A 21,388-nucleotide genomic window follows, 5' to 3' on the forward strand; every position below is an offset into this window, starting at 1 on the left:
AATTAAGTAAAAAGTGTTTATTATTAAAGTAAATTTAAGTGCTAAATTTAATTCATGGTTTGATAATGACTTAGAGCTTGTTTGATACTGTTTTGGAGAAATGGTTTTAGCCTAAAAAGTGTTTTTCTAAAAGCATAAGCATTTGATAAAATTTAGGAAACATTTTTAAAATTTTCAAAAATAACTTAATGTTTTATGAAAAAACAATTTTTAATAATTCATTTTTTAAAAAACATTTTCAAATAAAACACTTCAAATAAAAACACTATCAAAGTACTTTTAGAGTCCATTTGATAGTAATTCTAGGAAGTGTTTTTAATATTTTTAATACTTTAAATTTGTTATCATTTAAGTATTAGAAATACTAGAAACCTTTTATACTATCACTTCCAAACACACTAGTCTTATTTTCATTATACCATGATTTTTTTTCACAAATATAATATGTAAAAAGATGTCAAAATATGAAAATGTGCATTTAAAATGTGTTTGAGAGTGTTTCTATTTGTTTTTTTAGAAATTTTATTAAAACACCTAATGTTTTTTTAGAAACACTTTTTAAGTAAAAATACACCCTAAGATAGAAGCATTGGTATAATAAGTGAGAATAATGCTTTTTGATCAATTCAATATTTTTGAAATAAAGTACATGGCTAGTATAGATGCAAAGTGGAGAATGCATTTATTCGTTGTTAAAAAAAAAAAAAAAGGCATATGTTTCCCTCATTTCCAAATGTAATAGGAAAGTTTATGGTAAAAGCATAAGCAGTATGAAAGACTTGAAACATGACTAAAATGACTTACATTGTTGTATAAGTATAATTCTTTTTCCATATATACAGAATCAACCATGGGGGGGGGGGGGGGGGGGGGGGGCGCCCATGCATGAACAACTAGAACAAAAAACAAAAGCCAAAAGACCGAAAGGATGAAACCGATGCTAACTTCAAGCAATGAAGAACGATGTAGCACAGCTTACAGGCCAGCAACAAATGCCGACACCATTTCACACATCGCAGTCATGGTGAGAATATTGCCGAAAAGTAAGTATGCCAGAATGGTCTTCTTATTTTTTATAGGGAATGACGCAATGGAAAAAAATACCAATAGCACATATAGAAAGTCCCATGGCAATGCTATCGTGTAAGACAAAACTTTTGAAACTGTCCCTTACTGCAATTGCCATGTCTCGGTCCTTGCCCTTGGTTCCATTGGTAGGGAGCGACAAGACTGCCATGCCCTGGTTATTGCTCTCGTTCTGAATGTAACCACCAGGTAGTGTGAAACCTGCCGCGAAGGTTATGGTTGCTATGAGTGCCGCCAAGGATTGAAATGTCGAAAAATTTCAGCGATATTTCGGAGAAATATCGCTTATCGGTCGACTCCGACACGATATTCGTCACCGATTATCGGTCGACGGATATTTCGATAATTTTTCAAAAATATCTCCGATATTTCGGTATTTATCGGTATTCTTACCGATTTTTTGGGAAATTTCCCGATATTTCCTACCAGTCCAGTCCCCGCACAGGATACAAAATCTGTCCAATTTTTTTTAAAACATTGCTATTTGGTAATCTGATCATGATTTGCAGGCAAAGGTTGTGTTTTTCAGCATGGCTCAAAAATCATGGATTTAGGGTTCGTGAAATTTAAATCCAATGCCACAACAGCAAAGAGACCCTAGAACAGATCCAGAAAGCACAAGGAGCAAAAAAAAAGCAATTCTTTTGGTTTTCCTTGGGGGTTTTGCATGGATTTTCTCAGAAATCAAACGAGGATGAATTTTCCCGAAAATCGAATGAGGGATGGATTTTCTTGGGAATCAAACGGGGTTTGAAAAAAAAACATGATTAGATTAGTACCTAGCAACCTGCGAGGATTGAGAGTGGCAGAGGAAAATAGGCCTTTTTAGGGATTCTCTCGTCTGGAGGGCAACTTCAGAAAAGGGCTTCTTCATGCCCATGGCCCGAGTGAGAGAAGACGGTGCCCCTTTTGAATTTTTAGATTTGGTAAAAATAAAAAAAAATAAAAAAAAACAAATCATGAGAACAATTTTCTATCTATATATAAATAATTATTAACTATCCATATTTATTTTAATTAAATCACTACCATATATTGAAATTTAGATTTTTATCCACAATATTTTATGAATTAAAATTAATGTAATAAGATAAATTATTAATAATTTTAATTATTTAAATAAATTAATACTAATAAAAAAAATTGTTACTACATATTTTTAATAAAATTTTTAAAATTAAATCTTAAATAAAATATTTTATATAAATTAATTTAATTTTTCATTTAAAATGTAATAAAATATATTTTAATAAAAGTTTTTAAAAATAAATATTTAAAATGAATATATTTTTAAAACTTTAAAATGTGTATTTTTACTTATTTTATCATTTTTTAAAGTTTTTTCAAGTATTTCTATTAATTTTAAATAATTTTGACTCTATCGATATTTGTGAAAAAATATCCACCGATATTTCTCTGATATTTCTGATATATCCGTAAAATCGAAGTACCGATATATCCGTAAAAACCGATATTTCAATCCTTGAGTGCCGCCACTATCATATGGCTTTTAATTGTTCTCTTTATTTCATATATTTCTTCACTTTCTTTGCTTTCGCTGCTTCCACTGCCTTCCTTGATCTCTGGCGAACCTAAGGGTCTCATTCTAACTCTGGAACTTCGCTCCCGGATCTGAAATTATAAAATTTTTGCAGAAAGCATGGATAGATATTCAATTAAAAGGGGTGAAATAATAATCCATGGTGCAATTTTTTTTAAGACAAAAATCCAAAAACTAACAATACATAGGACTTTGAAAATTTTGACGGCCTCACTACAAGAAATAGGATTTTTGGTGATGGTTGGGAACCGTCACCAAATCTTATATATCCGTGACCAAAACCTATTGTCACGATCTTATGAAACCGTGACCAAGCGTCACAGTATGAGGCGTAGCTAAAAGTATTGGTCACGGTTTCCTAAGTGATCGTGACCATATGATTTCTTTTTTTGTGACAGCCATACAAAAACTGTGACAAAAAAAAGTTAAGAATACTTTGCTACTTATTAAGTTGATTTAGTCACGGTCAGGTAATAAACCGTGACCAAATGTAATCTTATGGTCACGGTCAATGTCTCTGACCGTGACTAAATGTAACTAAATGTAACCTTATGGTCACGGTTAATGCCCCTGACCGTGACTAAATGTAACCTTACGGTCACGGTCAATGTCCCTAACCATGACTAAATGTAACCTTAATGGTCACGGTTAGTGTCCCTGACCGTGACTAAATGTAATCTTATGGTCATGGTCAATGTCCCTGACCGTGACTAAATGTAACCTTATGGTCACGGTAATTAATTGACCGTGACTAATTGTTAGGTCTATTATGACAAAATATACACTTATGGTCACGACTACTAATGACCGTGACTGAAATTAATCATGGATGGCCGCCCTATCCCCAAATTTTGGTGACGGTTCATTACTGATCGTGACTAAAATACGCTTATAGTCACAAATTTTTAGTGGCCGTGACTAAAATTTGTTATATTTGGAAATTGGTTTTTTATAAATTCAAATTTCCTAAACCTGTTAGAAACCCAAACAAACCCATTTTAGACCTGTATATGCAATTAAAACAATTTCAATATATTACAATCAATTATCCCAAGCTAGTTAAAAACTTATATATCAATATAAGTCATTAAATAAAAAAAAAACATAATATAACAAAAAAAAAAAAACCAAACAAACAAATAACAAAGAGATTCAAATTTAGTTTCATATTCTAACATAATATAACAAATCAACCAATCAAACATCACACAATAGTCATAGAAAGTAAAAAAAAGTTAGGAGAATCTATCATATAAATAAGTAGCATAATCTTCAAAAAAGTTAAGAGAATCTATCATATAAAGATGTAGCAAAATCTTCAAATTTCTACTGCTTTTGCTGAAATTGTTGCATCATTTGCATCATCTGTTCTTGAATTTGTGCTTGCATTTGTGCTTGCATTTTTCTTTGCATTTCCATCATTTTTTCTTCAAACTCTTCTTTCACTTCTTCTCGTGTCTTCCATTGAACTTCTATCAACCTCTCTTCAAATGTTTCTTTCACATGTGAGAGTTTCTCTTTCACATTTGAGAGTTCTTCAGTTGCAGTTGTAAACTTTTGTTCTGCAGCTATTAGCATCTCTTGGGCATTTTCAATTTGTGTTGAAAGAATAACTCTGGATCGCCTTCTACTAGTAGAACCAAAGATTGAGGTAGGAGTAGGACCAAATCCATACCCTCGAACACGACCATGTCTCTCTGGACCCATGACTTGAGTATATATCTCATCTACATATGTAGATGCTACAGATGTAGATGCTACAGATGTAGATGATACAAATGTAGATGCTCCAGATGATGCAGAAGTAGAAGAAGATGTCCCCTCAGGTTGGGATAGTAATTGCTGAAATTGATCCTGGAATTATAAAAAAAAAAAAAAATATTAAACTTTTAAAATAATTTAGTATGTGGCTATGATTGAAATACAAGTATATAAAATTTATTTACTTCATTACCATAATCTCCTTAGAATGATCATCAACAGGCGTCCCATCTTTTCTTGTGTGTGTCAGGGCAAACATCTCAATTCTATTGGGCTCACTTCGATCCTCTTTCTTTTGTGTCTATTCTTACAAGTAAAACAATTGAGTTATTTATGATAAATTATTTATGTACAAACAAATCATATTAATAATAAATTTTCAACCTGTTCATATCGAATTTGAGCATAACTTTTTGATCCCGATGTATGCTTTATCACTTGCTTTGCCCTATTTGCCTTGTTTTTTTCTGAGATATCCTACATCAATTAAAAAATAGCAAGTCACCTATATAGGTAATAGAAACATAATAAAAGTTATATACATGAAGTATTAGGTTAGATATAACTAATAAATATAATTTTATGTGAATATGAGTATCATAAGATACATTATCAAGAAAAGATCATTATCTTTACCTTGGCTTCAGGTGTACCCCAAAAGTGGATGAGCCACCTCCAATCATCATCTGATAAGTGTGGAGGTCGATGACACAATCTCTCCTCATCTGTATTATAAGGGTTATAATACTTGGCCTTCATTTTATTTCTATAGCTTCTAAACAAATTTCCACAACATTGAAGAATGTAGCTCTTACATGTTTCTTCTAGTTCATATTTTTCCTGTATTGCATTAAAATGTCATGTATAAATAAGAGGTATCATTTTTAAACAATAACATTACAATTTAGATTGAATAGTAACTAGCATATACCAATACTAAGGCCCAAATCTTTTCCTTCACATCTTTACTAACATGATTCCAATCTTGAACTTGGATGGGCACATTGTGTTGAGATTGCACCAATGTTCCCATATAGCTTGACAATCTTTCCCTTTTTCCATCATAAACAACTTGCCCTTTGGTATTGAATCTTGTAGTTTTTTTTTCCTCGGGTTTCATACTAAGTAAATCTAAGTTACGTGTTGGGCCACGTGTCCTCTTTTTGCTAGAGGATGAACCTATTAAGAGTAATAATGAAATTAAAAGAAACATAATTTACTTATCTTATATAAAATTAAACATTAAAAACCTATCATTCAAGAAATTAAACATATGTAAATTTATCATATGTAAAGTTAAACATAATTTTCTTAATCATACCAATAATTGAAGGATCTGAAGAATCGGAAGGATCAGAACTACTAGGAGTAATAGTTGCAGCAGGTTGTATGTCTAAGAGTTGTAGATTGTCCAACTCATCTTCTGGAGACACTATTTGTATTCTTCCTCTTCGATGTGACATTTCCTACATAATAAAGTAAATTAGAAAAAGTAATACAAAATAAGTTACAGAAATAATATGAAATAAATTACAATTTGTATATTTTGTAAGTATACATTTATGTACTTACCAATATTATTAGCTACACATCATCCTGAATAAATTCATTATGTCTTTCAACAATGTTTTCTTGTCGTGATAGTAGAACATCTGTTTGGATAGTTTCTCCTGCAATATCATTTCTATCCCAATTGATTAAATCATTCTCGGCCAACTCATGCACATCACATTGACTATGAGGTGTTATAAACTGTTGATATGGCTCTGGATCATTAGTAGATACTTTCTTATTCATATCATAAACCTCTCGAGTTTGTATCTCTACAACGGTGTGCCAATTTTCCTCATTTGAATTTTGAACATAGAAGACTTGTTTTGCTTGAGATGCAAGCACAAATGGCTCATCTATGCATATGGTACGTTCAAAATTCAAACACGTGAACCCATATTCATCCTTTTTTATTCCCCTTCCACTATTGATTACATCCCACCAATCACACTTGAATAAAATAACTCTATTTCCACCAAGGTAATGTAACTCAATTACATCAGTTAGCACACCATAGTAAGAAACATGACCAGGAATTGGGTTCTTATCTCTTGCACTTGCAAAGCTTGATACCTCTACGGTCACAACAACTCCACTATTTTGAGTTTTTTCCCCCTTTTCTTGTTCTCTTGTGTGAAATCTGAACCCATTAATGATGTATCCTTTATAACATGTAACTGATGTACTTGGTCCACGAGACAATGATAATATGTGTTCAGAAATTGGACCTTCATGTCGCATTTGTATAATCTATAGATTCAAATATAAGATGTTAATACATACATGTGTATTAGATAATAGAACAATTTATGTAGTGAATGAACTTACACGTTCTTCAAACCAACTAATGAATTCTCTTGTGTGAATCAAATCTACATCTCGTGCACGAATACGAGGCTTAACCCTTATAGATTGCTTATGCTCTCTGATAAAAAAGAAAAAATTAATTATAATGCTCACAAAGACCAAAATTAAATTTTTGTATGAGAATTAGTATAAAGTTTTATTCAAATAAGTGTCTTACTCAATAAATGACGTCACTTCCTCACAATTAGTCAACACATATAAATGTGCTTGGGACCATTCTTCTGTGCTAAGAACACCAGATGTTGACTTCCCTATTGTACATCCCATGCATTTGAAAATGGTTAACCCTCCACCATTTGTTATGTTATTTTCAATGACATAATTTCTTTCTTCACGGTGATGCTTCGTTTCGACATCATGCAAATATCTTGAGCAAAAGGTTGTACATTCTTCTGCTATGTACCCCTCTGCAATAGAACCTTCTGGACGACTCTTATTACGGACATAAGACTTTAATGTACGTAAATACCTGTCATTTCACAACATGATAGATTTGTTTCATGAACTATATGAAACCTAATATCCATAAGATTAATTAAATGAGAACATACCGCTCGAAAGGATACATCCATCGATATTGCACTGGTCCAGCAACCTTTGCCTCACTTGCAAGATGAATAGGTAAATGCACCATAACATCAAAGAATGATGGAGAAAATATTCTTTCTAATTTGCAAAGTGTGACTATTATGTCATTATCAAGGTGCTCCAATTGATCAATCTTTAACACTTTAGAACACAACTGTTTGAAGAAACTACATAGTTCAACTATAACAGCACAAACATTCTTATGTAGAACTCCTCGAATTGCAAGTGGAAGGAGTTGTTACATGAGAACATGACAATCATGAGACTTCAATCCAAATATCTTTCTTTCATTCACTTGTACACACCGAGAGATGTTAGAAGCATAACCATCTGGAACCTTTACTTCTTTCAAAAATTTACAGAATTCATTTTTTTCATTTGAAGTTAGTGAATAGCATGCAGTAGGCAATATAACCCTATTCCCTCTTTGTATGGGGTGAAGTTGATCTCTGATACCCATAGCTTGCAAATCAAGATGACTATTGAAGTTATCTTTCGATTTACCATCAATACTCAACAAGGTGCCAACTATACTGTCACATATATTCTTTTCAATATGCATTACATCCAAATTGTGACGTAAAATGAGGGTTTTCCAATATGGCAATTGGAAAAATATGCTTTTTTTTTTCCAATTATGCTCAAGTTCAACATGTTCTCTTTTTCTTTTTGCTAACATCTTATTTTTTTATGTCTTCCCTAAAGTAATATGTTCCATTCCATCTAATTGATGTAGGACATCTTCCCCAGACAATTGTTTAGGTGCTGCTCTATGCTCTTCATTTCCATTAAAGGACTTTTTATCACATCGAAATCTATGATCAATTGGCAAAAATCGACGATGACCCATGTAACACCATTTCCGTCCGTTTTGTAATCGAAATGAAGAACAATCCTTATTACAAATAGGACAAGCAAATTTCCCTTTAGTACTTCAACCTGAAAGATTTGCATATGCAGGAAAATCATTGATGGTCCATAATATAGCTGCACGCATACAAAAATTTTGTTTTGTTGAAGCATCATATGTTTCAACTCCAACGTCCCATAAGTCATTCAACTCATCTATCAATGGTCGTAAGTATATGTCAATGTCATTCCCAGGTGCAGTTGGACCAGGAATAAGTAGTGACAATATGAAGAATGTTTGTTTCATACACATCCAAGGTGGTAAGTTATATGGAATAAGAACTACAGGCCACATGCTGTATGAAATTGACATATTCCCAAAAGGATTGAACCTATCACTTGCTAAACCGAGCCTAACATTTCGAGGTTCTAGTGCAAATGAAGGGTGTACGTTATCGAAGTTTTTCCAAGCCAAAGAGTCCACTGGATGCCTCATCATCTCACCTTCCATGCGACCATCAACATGCCATTTCATGTGAGAAGCTGACTTAGATGACATATATAACCTTTGAAGTCTTGGTTTTAAAGGAAAATAACGCAAGACGTTAGCAGGAATTTTCTTTTTCTTTGCTGAATTAGTGAACTCATCTGTAGAATGCTCATCACTTGATTTCCATCTAGAGACACCACAAACGACACACTCATTTGCATTTGCATACTCTTTTGAATACAACATGCAATCTGAGGGGCATGCATCAATCTTGATATAATGAAGGCCAAGGTCACAAAGTATTTTTTTTGCTTCATAATAGTTGCTTGGCAATGTCTCACCCTCAGGAAATGCATCCTTCAACAATTCAAGCAACATTGTAAAGGACTTATTGCTCCATCCATTAAGACACTTCATATGAAATAATCTTATGATAAAAGACAACTTTGTGAATTTTTTACACCCTGGATATAGTTCCTGCTCTGCTTCTCTTAACAAATTATAAAATTTGTTTGCATCCTCATTTGGTTTTTCAAACTCCTCATGCACATGTCGACTTCTTTCAGATTCCTCATTTGGCATTGGCATTCCAAATGCATCATTTAACATTTCTTGCATCTCATCATGCATATCAAACTCATTAGTGCTAGTATTTGTAGGTTCGTAAAACTCATATTCCCCATGCATCAACCATCGCACATAATTTCTAGCTATCCCATTGTCCAACAAATGGTCATACATGATTTCTCGCTTCTGCATAAGACAATTATTGTAACGAATGCAAGGACATGGGAGCATTTCTTTTCCAAGTGCATTGCTAAAGGCAAAGTCTAAGAACTCCAAAACTCCTTGATAGTATTCACTACTTACTCTTGACTTCTGCATCCAACTCTTATCTATTGGCATTTTTCTCGTACTTCCACAAATTAAACCCTTCAATCACATAACAATGAATCTTCATATCAACTTATAATGAATGTGATATGTTTTTTATCATCTCAAATTCCTATATTTGGTAGTGGTTCCTATCCCATTTAGAAATACATAATCCCTATGAATCAATCACTAACATGCTTAGTTTCATTTTGATAAAATTTCGGCAGCATTTCCCCATAGTTCTCCAAGTACACGAATTGGCTAAGGTATAAACATACCTTCTCCAAATATGCACCCAGAGAACAAGGGGAATCACTGTCAAAACTTATCAATATGCTAAAGCATAGGCGTGTGATTTCATAGATATTATGTATTTCCAAACTGTCCAAACGGACAATTCAAGCATCATTTGCAGACAATTCTACCAATCATATACAAAACACATAGGTTGAAAACTTGAATATGACCACAATAAATAATCATATCCACAATTCTACAACTTATCTATTTTTAGTATATGATAAAAGAGACATTTGTCAAGCAAGGATACTTGAACGGGATTTCTAGGGTTTTCTAAAATGAAAATGAGTAAATGATAAAATTAATGACAAATAATATTAGAAAAGAAATAGATAAAAACACACAATGAGACTGACACATTCGATAATTTATAGAAATGAATAACTAATATTTCTATTGCATAAAATCAACGAGGGTTAGTTCACAGATAACAATAATAAAATATAAAATCATAGATAAGGTCTCACAATAGATGCAACTTTATACAAGTGCCAAGGATTAAAGATTGAGTGATAGGGTGGAAGATTATAAGGTTTATGAGATTCTTACATCAATTGGAATAAGATCTAGGAGATGTTTTTACTTTCATTATTGATAGATTTAGTAGTCTTGGGATCTAGAGAACATGCACCCTTGATCCTATTCCTAATACCATGGACAAGGTGTGAACAAGTTAAGGAAGAGTTTGAATTAGAAAAATATCAATCTAAGAAGATTAGGGTTGGCGTGTGTTGAAAGTACGAGCAACTTGTTGAAACTTGAACTTGTATATTATTATTATTATTATTATTATTTTATTTAAAATGTAAAAAATATGAAAATGATAAGAAAGGAATTTTAACTTTTTCTTTTTATAATTGTACTATGCTAATAAATTTATCATTCTTTATAATTATTAAAATATTTTAGAATATTGAAACTTGAGGTTAGAGTTGTCATTTATATTAAACTAGTAACGAATAATATAATTGATAGTTTTGAGACATTTAACTTTAAAATTTTTATTCTATAATATGACTTATATTTTATTAATTTGAAATAAATATTTTATTTATCAAAAGTTCTATTATATACATTTTGTTTGATAACCCTTGAAAACTAACAAGTACTTATTGGAGCCCCTATTGCCCATTAGCTTAACACGGGTTGAAACTTCTCGATTCAACTTCATATTAGGTTTAGAATAGATTGGACCTTTTCGATTCGACCTTATATTAGGTTTAGAATAGGTTGGACATATGAATCAATAGATTTGACACAGATTAACCTTCAGACCCATTCAACCCATCCGAGTTATAACCATAGCTAAAAAAAAAAAAAAAAAAAGAGGAATTGATTTGAGTGGCCTATTTTTCAAAAGCTTTTATTTTTTGTTGATGGGCATGGGCCCACCAAGATTTTCTAAACAAAAAGTTTATTTGCAACGTTCCACTTTAAGTTAATAAGTTAACATTGAAATTAAGATATATAATTTCTTCTCATATAGATGTAGTTACATTTAATATAATTTTATATATATATCCAATTTTTCATTTCTTAAGAAAAATAATAGGACTATTTTGGAATATTTTTTAAAACAATTCTAAAAAAAAAAAATTAGAATAATTTAAAAAAAATAATATTTTAAATAAAAATTTATTTTTTATATTTATTAAAAATAACTTTTATCTATAATATTTTATCTTCAATAATAATTTTTAAAAATAAATTCAAATATATTATTAGAAACAAAGTTTTAAAAAAATTGTTTTTCTTAATTAAAAAAAGCGATTTAAGATACTTTTTCGATAAATCTAATGACATAAAAGATAATTTGTACGTACCTCAAAAGCACTTCCCCGAGCTTAGGAGAAGATAAGGATAAGAAAAGAGGAGTAAGCATGTTATTATTGAAAGTGTTTTTTTAAAATAAATTTTTTGTATTATCTAAGAGTAAAACTAATGGTGATTAGAAAATAAAAAATAAAAAAGAAAAAAGAAAGAAAGAAAGAATCATAACAATGGATGCAATCAATTGAGAATCTAAGACAATTCATAATTCATACTTTTTACGGCTATACTTAGGAGAAGAATCACAAGATTAACTATTGCAATATTATAACTCTAATATCAAGTTGCACTCCAAGAGAGAATTTAATATCAAGGCTTCTCATTTATAATTTCCCACAACATAACAAAATTCCCCTATTTTTACTGAAAGATAAATAAGGATTTCACATAATTTGACATTATCTCTAAAAAAATAAAAATAATGGCTAAAACAACGTAAATGATTAATTAAATCACAATATATGCAATATTATATTTGAAAAAGGAGACTAAGATTTTTTTTTTTTAAATTATAGGCTTTATTTTAAATAATTGTCTTTTACAAAATTAAGATAAATAGTAATAATAATAAGAGATATTGATAAGTTTTTAAAAAAATTAACAAATAAGGATTAAAAAATAAAGAACTTGTTATAGTACAAACCTATCACATTTTAAGATACATATTGGAAATATAAATTATATTATATAATTATTATTTTCAATATGAAAAATATCTTAGTTACTATGATTTATCATAATAGGAAAGTGAAATATTATTGAAGGTAAAGATACCCGAAAAATCCTATCTCATTGTCAACCCTATTCCCAATATTCTCCATCTATTCATTGTATTTTTAATTATTTCTTAAAATACCATAAAAAAATATTTTAGACACTTTAAATTTATTTTTAAAATTTTATTTTGTTTCAGATATATATATATATATATATATATTTTATAATACGTTGATTCTTGGGATAAAAAAACACTAGTTTCAGCACAAAATTCTTCCAATGTGATTTTAAAAATTGAAGAACTTTTTTTCTTTTTGAAGAATAAAAACTGTTTTTAACCCCCTTCCAGAATGAAAGCTTATGGTAGGCAATTGCAATAATCACACAAGTTCACAACATTCCTTAATTGATGCCCATAAATTGCACTTTCAAATGAAAATTAGACTAGATTTTTAACCTCAATTCTGTTCTGGAAAAACAATTCCTCAACAAGAAACCCTAGCTGAAGAAAAAAAAGCTCAATTTACCAACCATTTAACCGAACCCTCAAAGATAACGACAGAGCAGGAATTCCTCGAGAAGTAAGTGAAATACCTGGAGTTTCCTAACAACAACGTCCTCGGAATTTCGCTATTTGAGTGTGTTTGGGGAAGTATCTGGGACCTTCTAATATAATTTGAGAATTTAAAAGAAAAAACAAACAAATAATTTGAGAGAACCCTTGAAATAGGAAACAACCTTTTCATGAATTGAAAATAGAAAAGATTAATAAAGTATAAATTTCATGGGAAGATGGCTCCAGTTCACGCTAAAACTGAACAGACACAAGTAATTTCTAGATCTAAAAAACTCGGAGACATAAAATAAGGAAATATCGAGATCTTACCCAAAAATCAAATCAAGCAAATAATCGATCCCCAAACTTCTGTCGTTAACAGATCAGTAGCTTCAGTGAGTGATACTCAGTTGTAGAACCCTACCGGAGAAAGAAAAAAGGCGTGGTTGGGACGGTGCCAGAGATTCTGTGACGGTGAAACGGCGATTAGATGGTGAGAAAAACACGTGATATTTTTACTGGAGTGTTTCTATTCAAAATCTTTTTACTGGAGGTGCTTTTCGAGTAAAAGCATTTTTTAAAAAAAAACATTATAAGTGATTTTTTAATATTATATTTTAAAATTTTTTAATATTATATTTTAATTTAATTAGAGCACGTTCCGGAGTGTTTCTATTCAAAATCTTTTTATTGGAGGTGTTTTTCGAGTAAAAGCATTTTAAAAAAAAAATATTACAAGTGATTTTTTAATATAATATAAGTGAAATGAGTTTAAAAAAAAGTGTAAAATAATTTATCAAATTAAAAAAAAATTATTCACTTTTTTTTTCTCTATTTTCTTTTTTCTCATTTTTCTTCCAATTTTTCTAAATCAAACATAGTACTAATATTTTATAAAAAATATTTTTTAAATTAAAAATGTTCCATAAAATCACCATGAAACAAAATCTTCTTCTAACAAGAGAATTGAGCTTAAAGAGGGTAATTGATGGATTTTTTATAAGAGTACGACAATTTTTAATAAATACATTATATATTCTCTGGATTGTTGTAAATCTTCCTCAAGTGAATTCTTTTAATAAAGCTATTGTTTTTCTACCTTTTGAATGAATGATTACTTTTGTAGGGGCAAGATGTGATTTTCTATGGCTTTTAAATCCCAAGCTTCTGTGGCTTATCAACGTGATTTCCCACAGAGTTTAGAAATACCTTTTGAGATATGATTCATTGGAGATAAATTTAGATGGCTGCTTGAAAGTGCAAATGATGATTTATAAATGATGTGATTAATTAGGGGAGTGGTATCCTTGAGGCAGTTGCTCTGCACTTGTACATCTTGTCTATTGAAATAATGTTTCAATTTTATGGCCTATGATTTTTTGTTTGGCCTATAAGTTGGTTGATGTAATTTGTTATTTAGCAAAAAAACTTTATATCGGGGATTATTATCCGATTATCCAATTTGGATATGTATATAAATATGTTTTATATATTTTTGGAATATATAGTTTGAATATATGTATTATTAGAGATTAAAATTTTGTTGCTTCAAATAAAGTTTTATATATAATAGAAAATATATGCTAGAAAATTCAGCAACATCTCTTCATGCAATGAGAATTTTAATTAAAATATTAAATTAAAATAAAATAAAATAAAACTCAAGACCTTAATTGCGGCCAAGCAATGTCCACTCATAGATTAAGTAGCAGCCAAGGAAAAGTGGCATCAAAAGGAATTAAAAAAATTTCTCAAGATCTTAAATTGTGGCCAAGCATAAACTGTCCACATCATAGATTAAAAACGTCTTTTAATAAAGCTATATATATATATATATATATATATATATATATATATATATATATATATATATATATATATATATATAGTTTTTAATAATACAATTATTAAAAATATATATTATAAAATTAATTAATTTTATTTATTAAATTTAATTTATAAATAATATACTAAATTTAATATAAGATAAATAATATTTATATATTATTTTTTTCTTTCACTTTGGAATTAAAAAAAAAACTATTATCAATTTTATATGAAAATTGAGTTTAAATTTTAAAGTTAAAAATATAAAAATAAAACATTAACTTTTGGCTAAATAACACTAGAAAATATAGATATCAAGAAAGAGTTGGAAATACAATAAAAGTCAATATTTTATTTTTTAAAGTTTTTTGTATTATTTATATTTAATTTTTCTTTTGTTTTAATTGTATTTAACTTTTAAAATTTCTCATTTTATTGTTGATGTTTTTATTCAATTTTATTAAAGGAAAGATGAATGTATTTATATAAAACACTATATAAAATCATTATTAATTAAAAAATTTAAAAATTAGTATTTATGACTTGAGCATCTTAATGAATTTTTTTCAAAATGATTTATATATAATATTATATAAGGAAAAATTTGTAATATATTGATTTATAAAATACTTTTATCAAATTAAAATAATAAATTAATTTTTTGATAATTTTATTTAATATTATCAAGTAAAATGATATTTTAAAAAAATGTGTATATTTTAAAATATTTTTAAATAGATAAGGATAAAACTGATTTATAAGATTTTTTATTTTTTATTTTTTATTTTTTCAAATTAGTGAATCAAAATCCCCTTGTTTTTTTCGGATATAAATCATATTTAAAAAAGAATCACGTTCTTCAAAGTAATTAATGGGCACTAGAACCTAATCGCCCCCATAATTAGAATTTGGCTTTCCACTGCCTCGTCATTCCCAAGATTCGCTTTCACATGATGGAAAAAAAAAATCATTAAATCTATTTATTACAAAAATAATGCGAGTTGGGCGGCCACATGACATTGAAAAATGCGACAAAAAAGAAAGTTGACCAACGTATCATATGGCAAAAACAAAGAAATATATATAGATATATATTTTTAACTTTAAAAAAAATTTAAACTCAATTTTCATATAAAATTGATAATAGTTTTTTTTTTTAATTCCAAAGTGAAAGAAAAAAATAATATATAAATATTATTTATAAATTAAATTTAGTAAATAAAATTAATTAATTTTATAATATATATTTATAATAATCGAATTATTGTATAAATAGAATAAAGAATGAAAAAAAAAATTTAAAGGTTTGTTTTTTTTTTTTTAAGTGAGAATTTCTCACTTTTTTTTTTGTTGTGAAAATCGTCTGTTGAAGAGACGATTTCTCACTTACAAATTTCTTCTCTCTCCTCGTTGGACAAAACTACATAGATTTGGAATTTTTTTTTTTTACCACGATAATTTAGGCATTATTTTTAAAAACTGTCATACTCTTATAAAAAATCTAGTAATTGATGAAGAGTCGAAGTTAAGGGCTATGCTACAATTTGCTTGAAGGGATTAAAGTTAGAGGGTAGGTGAGGTGGCCGAAGTTTACCTAGATTGGAAAATGAAGCAAATAATAATAATAATAATAATAATAATAATAATAATAATAATAATAATAATATTTATTTTGGCATTGGGTCGTTCGGTTCACCAAAACATGGCAATTTTATTTAATGGGAAAGAAATGGGCCACGGGGGGATTCACTCAATAAACAATATTATCCTCTACATTTCCAATAAAAAAGTTAGGTTAAATGCAACTAAGTAGAGATTAGGCCCCTCCTCCTCCCCCACCTTCTTAGACTAAGTTAATATTTTGGCTTTGGTTTTTTAAAGCTAAACTCATAGACTTGTGGAGTAAATGTCACTTGCATTTAATTTTTTTATCAAATAATATCAAATTAAACCATCATATTTTTAAACTAATATATTAAACTTTATTTTACTTCTCATTAAAGCATTAATCATAACAAGGAAATTAAATAATTTTAACTAAGGAAAAATTAATAACAACTATTATTATTACTATTAATAATAATTTCTATGATATATCTATATATCTATATATATATATATATATATATATATATATATCTATATATCTATATATATATATATATATATATATTATCTAAAAAATTATAATAGGTAACCCAAAAATGGTTTAAAATAAATAATAGACTTTGGTCACAATTGTGTGAACCCCGTGACCATAGGTTCAAAATATTTCTCTATGTATTTGGTCACGGTCAATGTGAAATTTGTGACTATAAGTTCCCATACAGTCACGGTCAATCAATAGCGTGACTAAAATTCACAAAAATATATATATAGTGACGGTTTCACAAAAAACCGTGACTAAAACATCATTTGTTACACTTTTGGTCACGAATGATAAAATTACCGTGACTAAAAGTATTGGCGCCAAAATTTCCCTCCCTAAATTTACAAATAGTCACGGATTCAAATAAATCCGTCACTAAAATACCCTCTCATCAATCCTTTTGGTGACGGTTCATAAAATCTCCGTGACTAAACATGTTTTCTTTTTCACCATCCTTAATTAACACATATAGTCACAATTTTACTCTGGCCGTGATAAAATAATATCTTTGGTCACGAAATTTGTGGCCGTGACTAAAGATTCGTCATTAAAAACCTATTTTTTTGTAGTGCCTTACCCCTAATCTTAATAAGGTGTCCAATATCCACATGAAGATCGTTTCTGGAGGTATGATATTGTTGTCATCCTTAGACAAGGAACTGTAAAACAGATGGAGGGGTGTCTTTCCTTCAACATTCTTCTCATTCATGAGTCCTCTCATCCTTAACCAGCGAATGTTTGACAAACCCGAAGTTACAAATATTTTTATTTCTGGCATAATCAAGTGAAGAACATTATTGCCCTCATCATCAACTTTCTCGTAGCAATCTGGAAAGTGTGACACCAGCAGCTTCACTATTTCCACATGGCCACGGTTGGCAGCAATGTGAAGAGTTGTCCTATTTCCAATTTCATGGTCTTTGACGCTTAGATAGACAACATAAGTGTTAGATTTCTTTAGCAATTGCCTCACTATTGTTGGATGACAACCCACATCTGCAGCAAAGTGAAGGGGAGACCACCCATTTTTATCCAATTCTTTAGTTAAAGCAGGCTTCCATTCCAGTATCTTCTTTGTCATTGTTGATAAAATCAACAAAAGAGAGAGAAAAAGATTTAAGAAAACTAAGAAAATAAATTAAGTCTTCTCTTGTAATTAACATGAATCGAGCATTAAATAAAAAAACTAAAAAAAAATGGTGGATCCTCCACTAAGTACCTTGGTCATTGAGAATTACCGCAGCATGCAAAGCCGTTTGACCCTTGATGCCACTATGAGCTACTGAAGAGGAATTGTCTAGGATCATCTGCACCAAGTCTCCGAATCCCCAATAAGCAGCGATGTAAAGAGGAGTGTTGCCTTCAGTATTAGCACCATAGGTGAAGTCGGGGTCTTCCTGAATCAATAACTTCACCACTTCAGGGTGATGATATCTCACTGCCTCGTGCAAGGCTGTGTCTTGGTCCTCATTTGTCATCCTCAGCAACACCTTACAAACTATTGTACCCCCTCTCTCCGAGTCTCCTTCTTGAAGTTGTTTGGCAGCGTTGATTAGATTTTTCACCACCGTCAAATGCCCTTCTCTGGCTGCAAGGTGAAGTGGAGTGTCACCCTTCTCATTGGGCTGTTGCAATAGTGGTGAAGGAGAAGGCAACTGAAGGATCCACTTAACGCAGTCCACTTGATCGAATTGGGCTGCAACATGAAGAACAGTGTTCTTTTTTGGGGTTAGTTGGACATGAATTTCATCATATTGCTTAAGTACATGGATGTGACCATCTGCTGCAGGCACATACAATTTAGGATCCATGAATGTGATCTTGGTCAGGCAACCATCTTCAGTTGCTGCCTGGTTGGTGGTCTGGACTTCCCGAGCATCTTTACCTGCAACCTGAATGGACTCTGTACTCAAGTTAAGTTTGGAAGTAGTGGAATCGGCCATTGTTGTTTGACAAGTATCCGTTCTATACTTTGTTCCGATGAGCAAACCGAGGGAAACTACTCCTAATATTATTTCGCAATTCAGAGTTGCTCCCACTGTGATAGATGGGTGGATGGGAAAGATGAAATAGTGCCATGCTTCAAGGTATTCCTATTTTTGCTTTTTCTTTGGATGGGCGGTGGAGAAGATTTGCCACCTTTAGTTTTTTTTTTTTAAATAAAAAAAAAATAAAAGCCAAGTGGTTAACTTGGTGGATGGATTGATGGTGACAGGCCTTTTCATTGCTGCAACGGAGAGGCTGAGGAAAATAATAAAGATTAACTCGCACCATGGCGCCTGTAAGGTGTTCCTTTTGTGAAACATATACCTACCTAGAAAAGTTTTTTTTTTTTTTTTTTTTTTTCATTTTCCTCTTTTGCTTTTTCTTTGGAGGAGATTTGATTTTTTTTTCCTCTCTCCTTTTTTTTCTTTTTCCTATCTTTTTATTCTTTTATTCTTTTTTGCTCTCTCTTTTCCGCTCATTGGTGAAGGAAAAGCAAATTCTTTTTTGCTCATTGGTGAGGGAAAAGGAAGTTTGCCAAAATTCGAGTTTTCCAAAATTCAAGTTTAAATCCGGGTCAAAATAACACCTCTTAAGTCTTAAAAAAGGTTCTATTAAACGATGAAATTATGATAGTTGGTTAATTAACCACAAATACAAAAAAAAAAAAAAAATGATAAACAGATTAATTTTCAACACTGGTATGATAAATAAATTAACATCCAACATTGGTAAAATACATAAATTAATTTATTAGACTAATTGAAAAAATGATTTGATTATTTCTAAATATCACAACATTTATAAGAAATTTTAAAACAATTTTATTTACATTAAACACAATTTATGATCAATGATCTCAATTTATTTATTCACAAGGATTTAATTTATTCACAAAAATTTGATTTTTATTCACATTCAAATTTATTTTCAAAATGATTTTTTTTGTTTTTATTAAAATAATTTATTGAATACAATTTCAATTTTAAAAAGAAAATTTTAATTTTTTTTTATTTACAAGAAAAATACTTTTTATTTTTTTATTTGATTTTGCTAAAAAAGAAAGAAGTTTTACAAATTTATTTTTAAGAAATATTTTGTTTCAATTTTTATTCTAAAAAAAATGATTTTGTACAAAATTAAAACAATAAAAAAGTAGATATTTACATATTCATTTACAAAAAGAGATTTCAACCCAATTTTATTAAAAGGATTTTTACAACTTGTACTTACCAAATTATTCTCAATCCAATTATATTTAGGAATGATTTTATAGCTTTTATTGAAAAAGTAATTTTGCAATTTTTATTTAAAAAAAGATCTTATGTTTTTCATTTGAAAAAGTGATTTTGAAATTTTTATTTAAAGAAGTGATTTTACCCTTCTATTTTGTTTTTTTGAAAAATAATTTTGCTAAAGAAATATTCTATAATTTTTACTTGAACAAAAGATTTTAACAATTTTTATTTAAAGAAATATTTGACATTTTTTATTAAAAAAACATTTTAACAGTTTTTTTTTTAATTTAAAGAAATATTCTGCAGTTTTATTCAAAAAAAAAAAAAGGATCTTACAAATTTGTATTTATTTTTGTAGTTTTTATTGTGAAAAAGTTTTATAGTTTATTTATAAAAAATTATAATTTTATTAAAGAAATTTCAGATTTTAGAAATTTGATGGCTAAAAATAAAATGGAATGAAAAATTGCAAAAAATACACGGAAGAATATGGACAAACTAAATGAAATAATAAGAAAGAATGGAGCTATCAACCTAAATTATTTTCATAAAATGTAAAAACCAAATAGAGAAATGCATCCAATAGAGTATGGGTTTACAACAAGTCAATCCCAATAGTAGTGGCCGTTCACATCTCCTAAACTGAAGCTAAAAAATGACACAACAAAATATCTTACTCTCCCTCACAAAACACAATCACTTAGAGAATACAAGAGAAAAGAGAAGTAAAAATGAATCGTCCACCACCTCTTCCTAAATCCTAATGCTACGTTTGATTGGCGGGATATGATATGTATACCCTAAGATATCATATCCCATTTGATAGAATATGCATATCTTGGGATATGATTTCGAATGAGATATGATATCCTATGAACATGATATTTTAAGGTAACATATTTAATGAGATATGGTATATTATATTTAATTTGTGAAATAGATAAAAAATAATATGAAATATATATTATTTTCAATATTTAAAATAAAAATTATGTCAGATTCAAATATTTTCTATTTAAAAAAATGAATTTTTTTTGTTGTGTTTAACAATATTCATGATTAAAATATTTAAGCTTTACAAATATTTTTTTTATATTAGGTTATTTAATAAATAAAAATAATATATATATATATATATATATTCATATTATTTTATGAA

The 21,388-nt window shown here is 29.3% G+C and overlaps 3 protein-coding genes across 3 annotated transcripts; all 3 read right to left on the bottom strand.

The window, feature by feature from the left end:
- Positions 1 to 2,562: 2,562 nt before the first annotated feature.
- On the bottom strand, positions 2,563 to 18,095 carry LOC104879434 (uncharacterized). The gene is made up of 2 exons (XM_059737107.1): positions 17,586 to 18,095; positions 2,563 to 2,718 (listed from the first exon to the last, which is right to left on the bottom strand). The coding sequence occupies exons 1-2, from the start codon at positions 18,087 to 18,089 to the stop codon at positions 2,563 to 2,565; spliced, it is 660 nt and encodes a 219-aa protein (XP_059593090.1). The 5' UTR covers positions 18,090 to 18,095.
- LOC109122616 (uncharacterized) lies at positions 3,873 to 5,456 on the bottom strand. The gene is made up of 5 exons (XM_059736644.1): positions 5,340 to 5,456; positions 5,045 to 5,248; positions 4,793 to 4,885; positions 4,602 to 4,709; positions 3,873 to 4,501 (listed from the first exon to the last, which is right to left on the bottom strand). Exons 1-5 carry the CDS (start codon positions 5,439 to 5,441, stop codon positions 3,974 to 3,976), a joined length of 1,035 nt encoding a protein of 344 aa, XP_059592627.1. The 5' UTR covers positions 5,442 to 5,456; the 3' UTR covers positions 3,873 to 3,973.
- Positions 18,096 to 18,219: 124 nt separating the features above from the next.
- On the bottom strand, positions 18,220 to 18,951 carry LOC132253848 (uncharacterized). The gene has a single exon (XM_059737108.1). It carries the CDS (start codon positions 18,949 to 18,951, stop codon positions 18,220 to 18,222), a length of 732 nt encoding a protein of 243 aa, XP_059593091.1.
- Between the last annotated feature and the right edge of the window lie 2,437 nt (positions 18,952 to 21,388).

This window comes from Vitis vinifera, chromosome 5 (assembly GCF_030704535.1).
Source record: "Vitis vinifera cultivar Pinot Noir 40024 chromosome 5, ASM3070453v1".
Taxonomy (NCBI): domain Eukaryota; kingdom Viridiplantae; phylum Streptophyta; class Magnoliopsida; order Vitales; family Vitaceae; genus Vitis; species Vitis vinifera.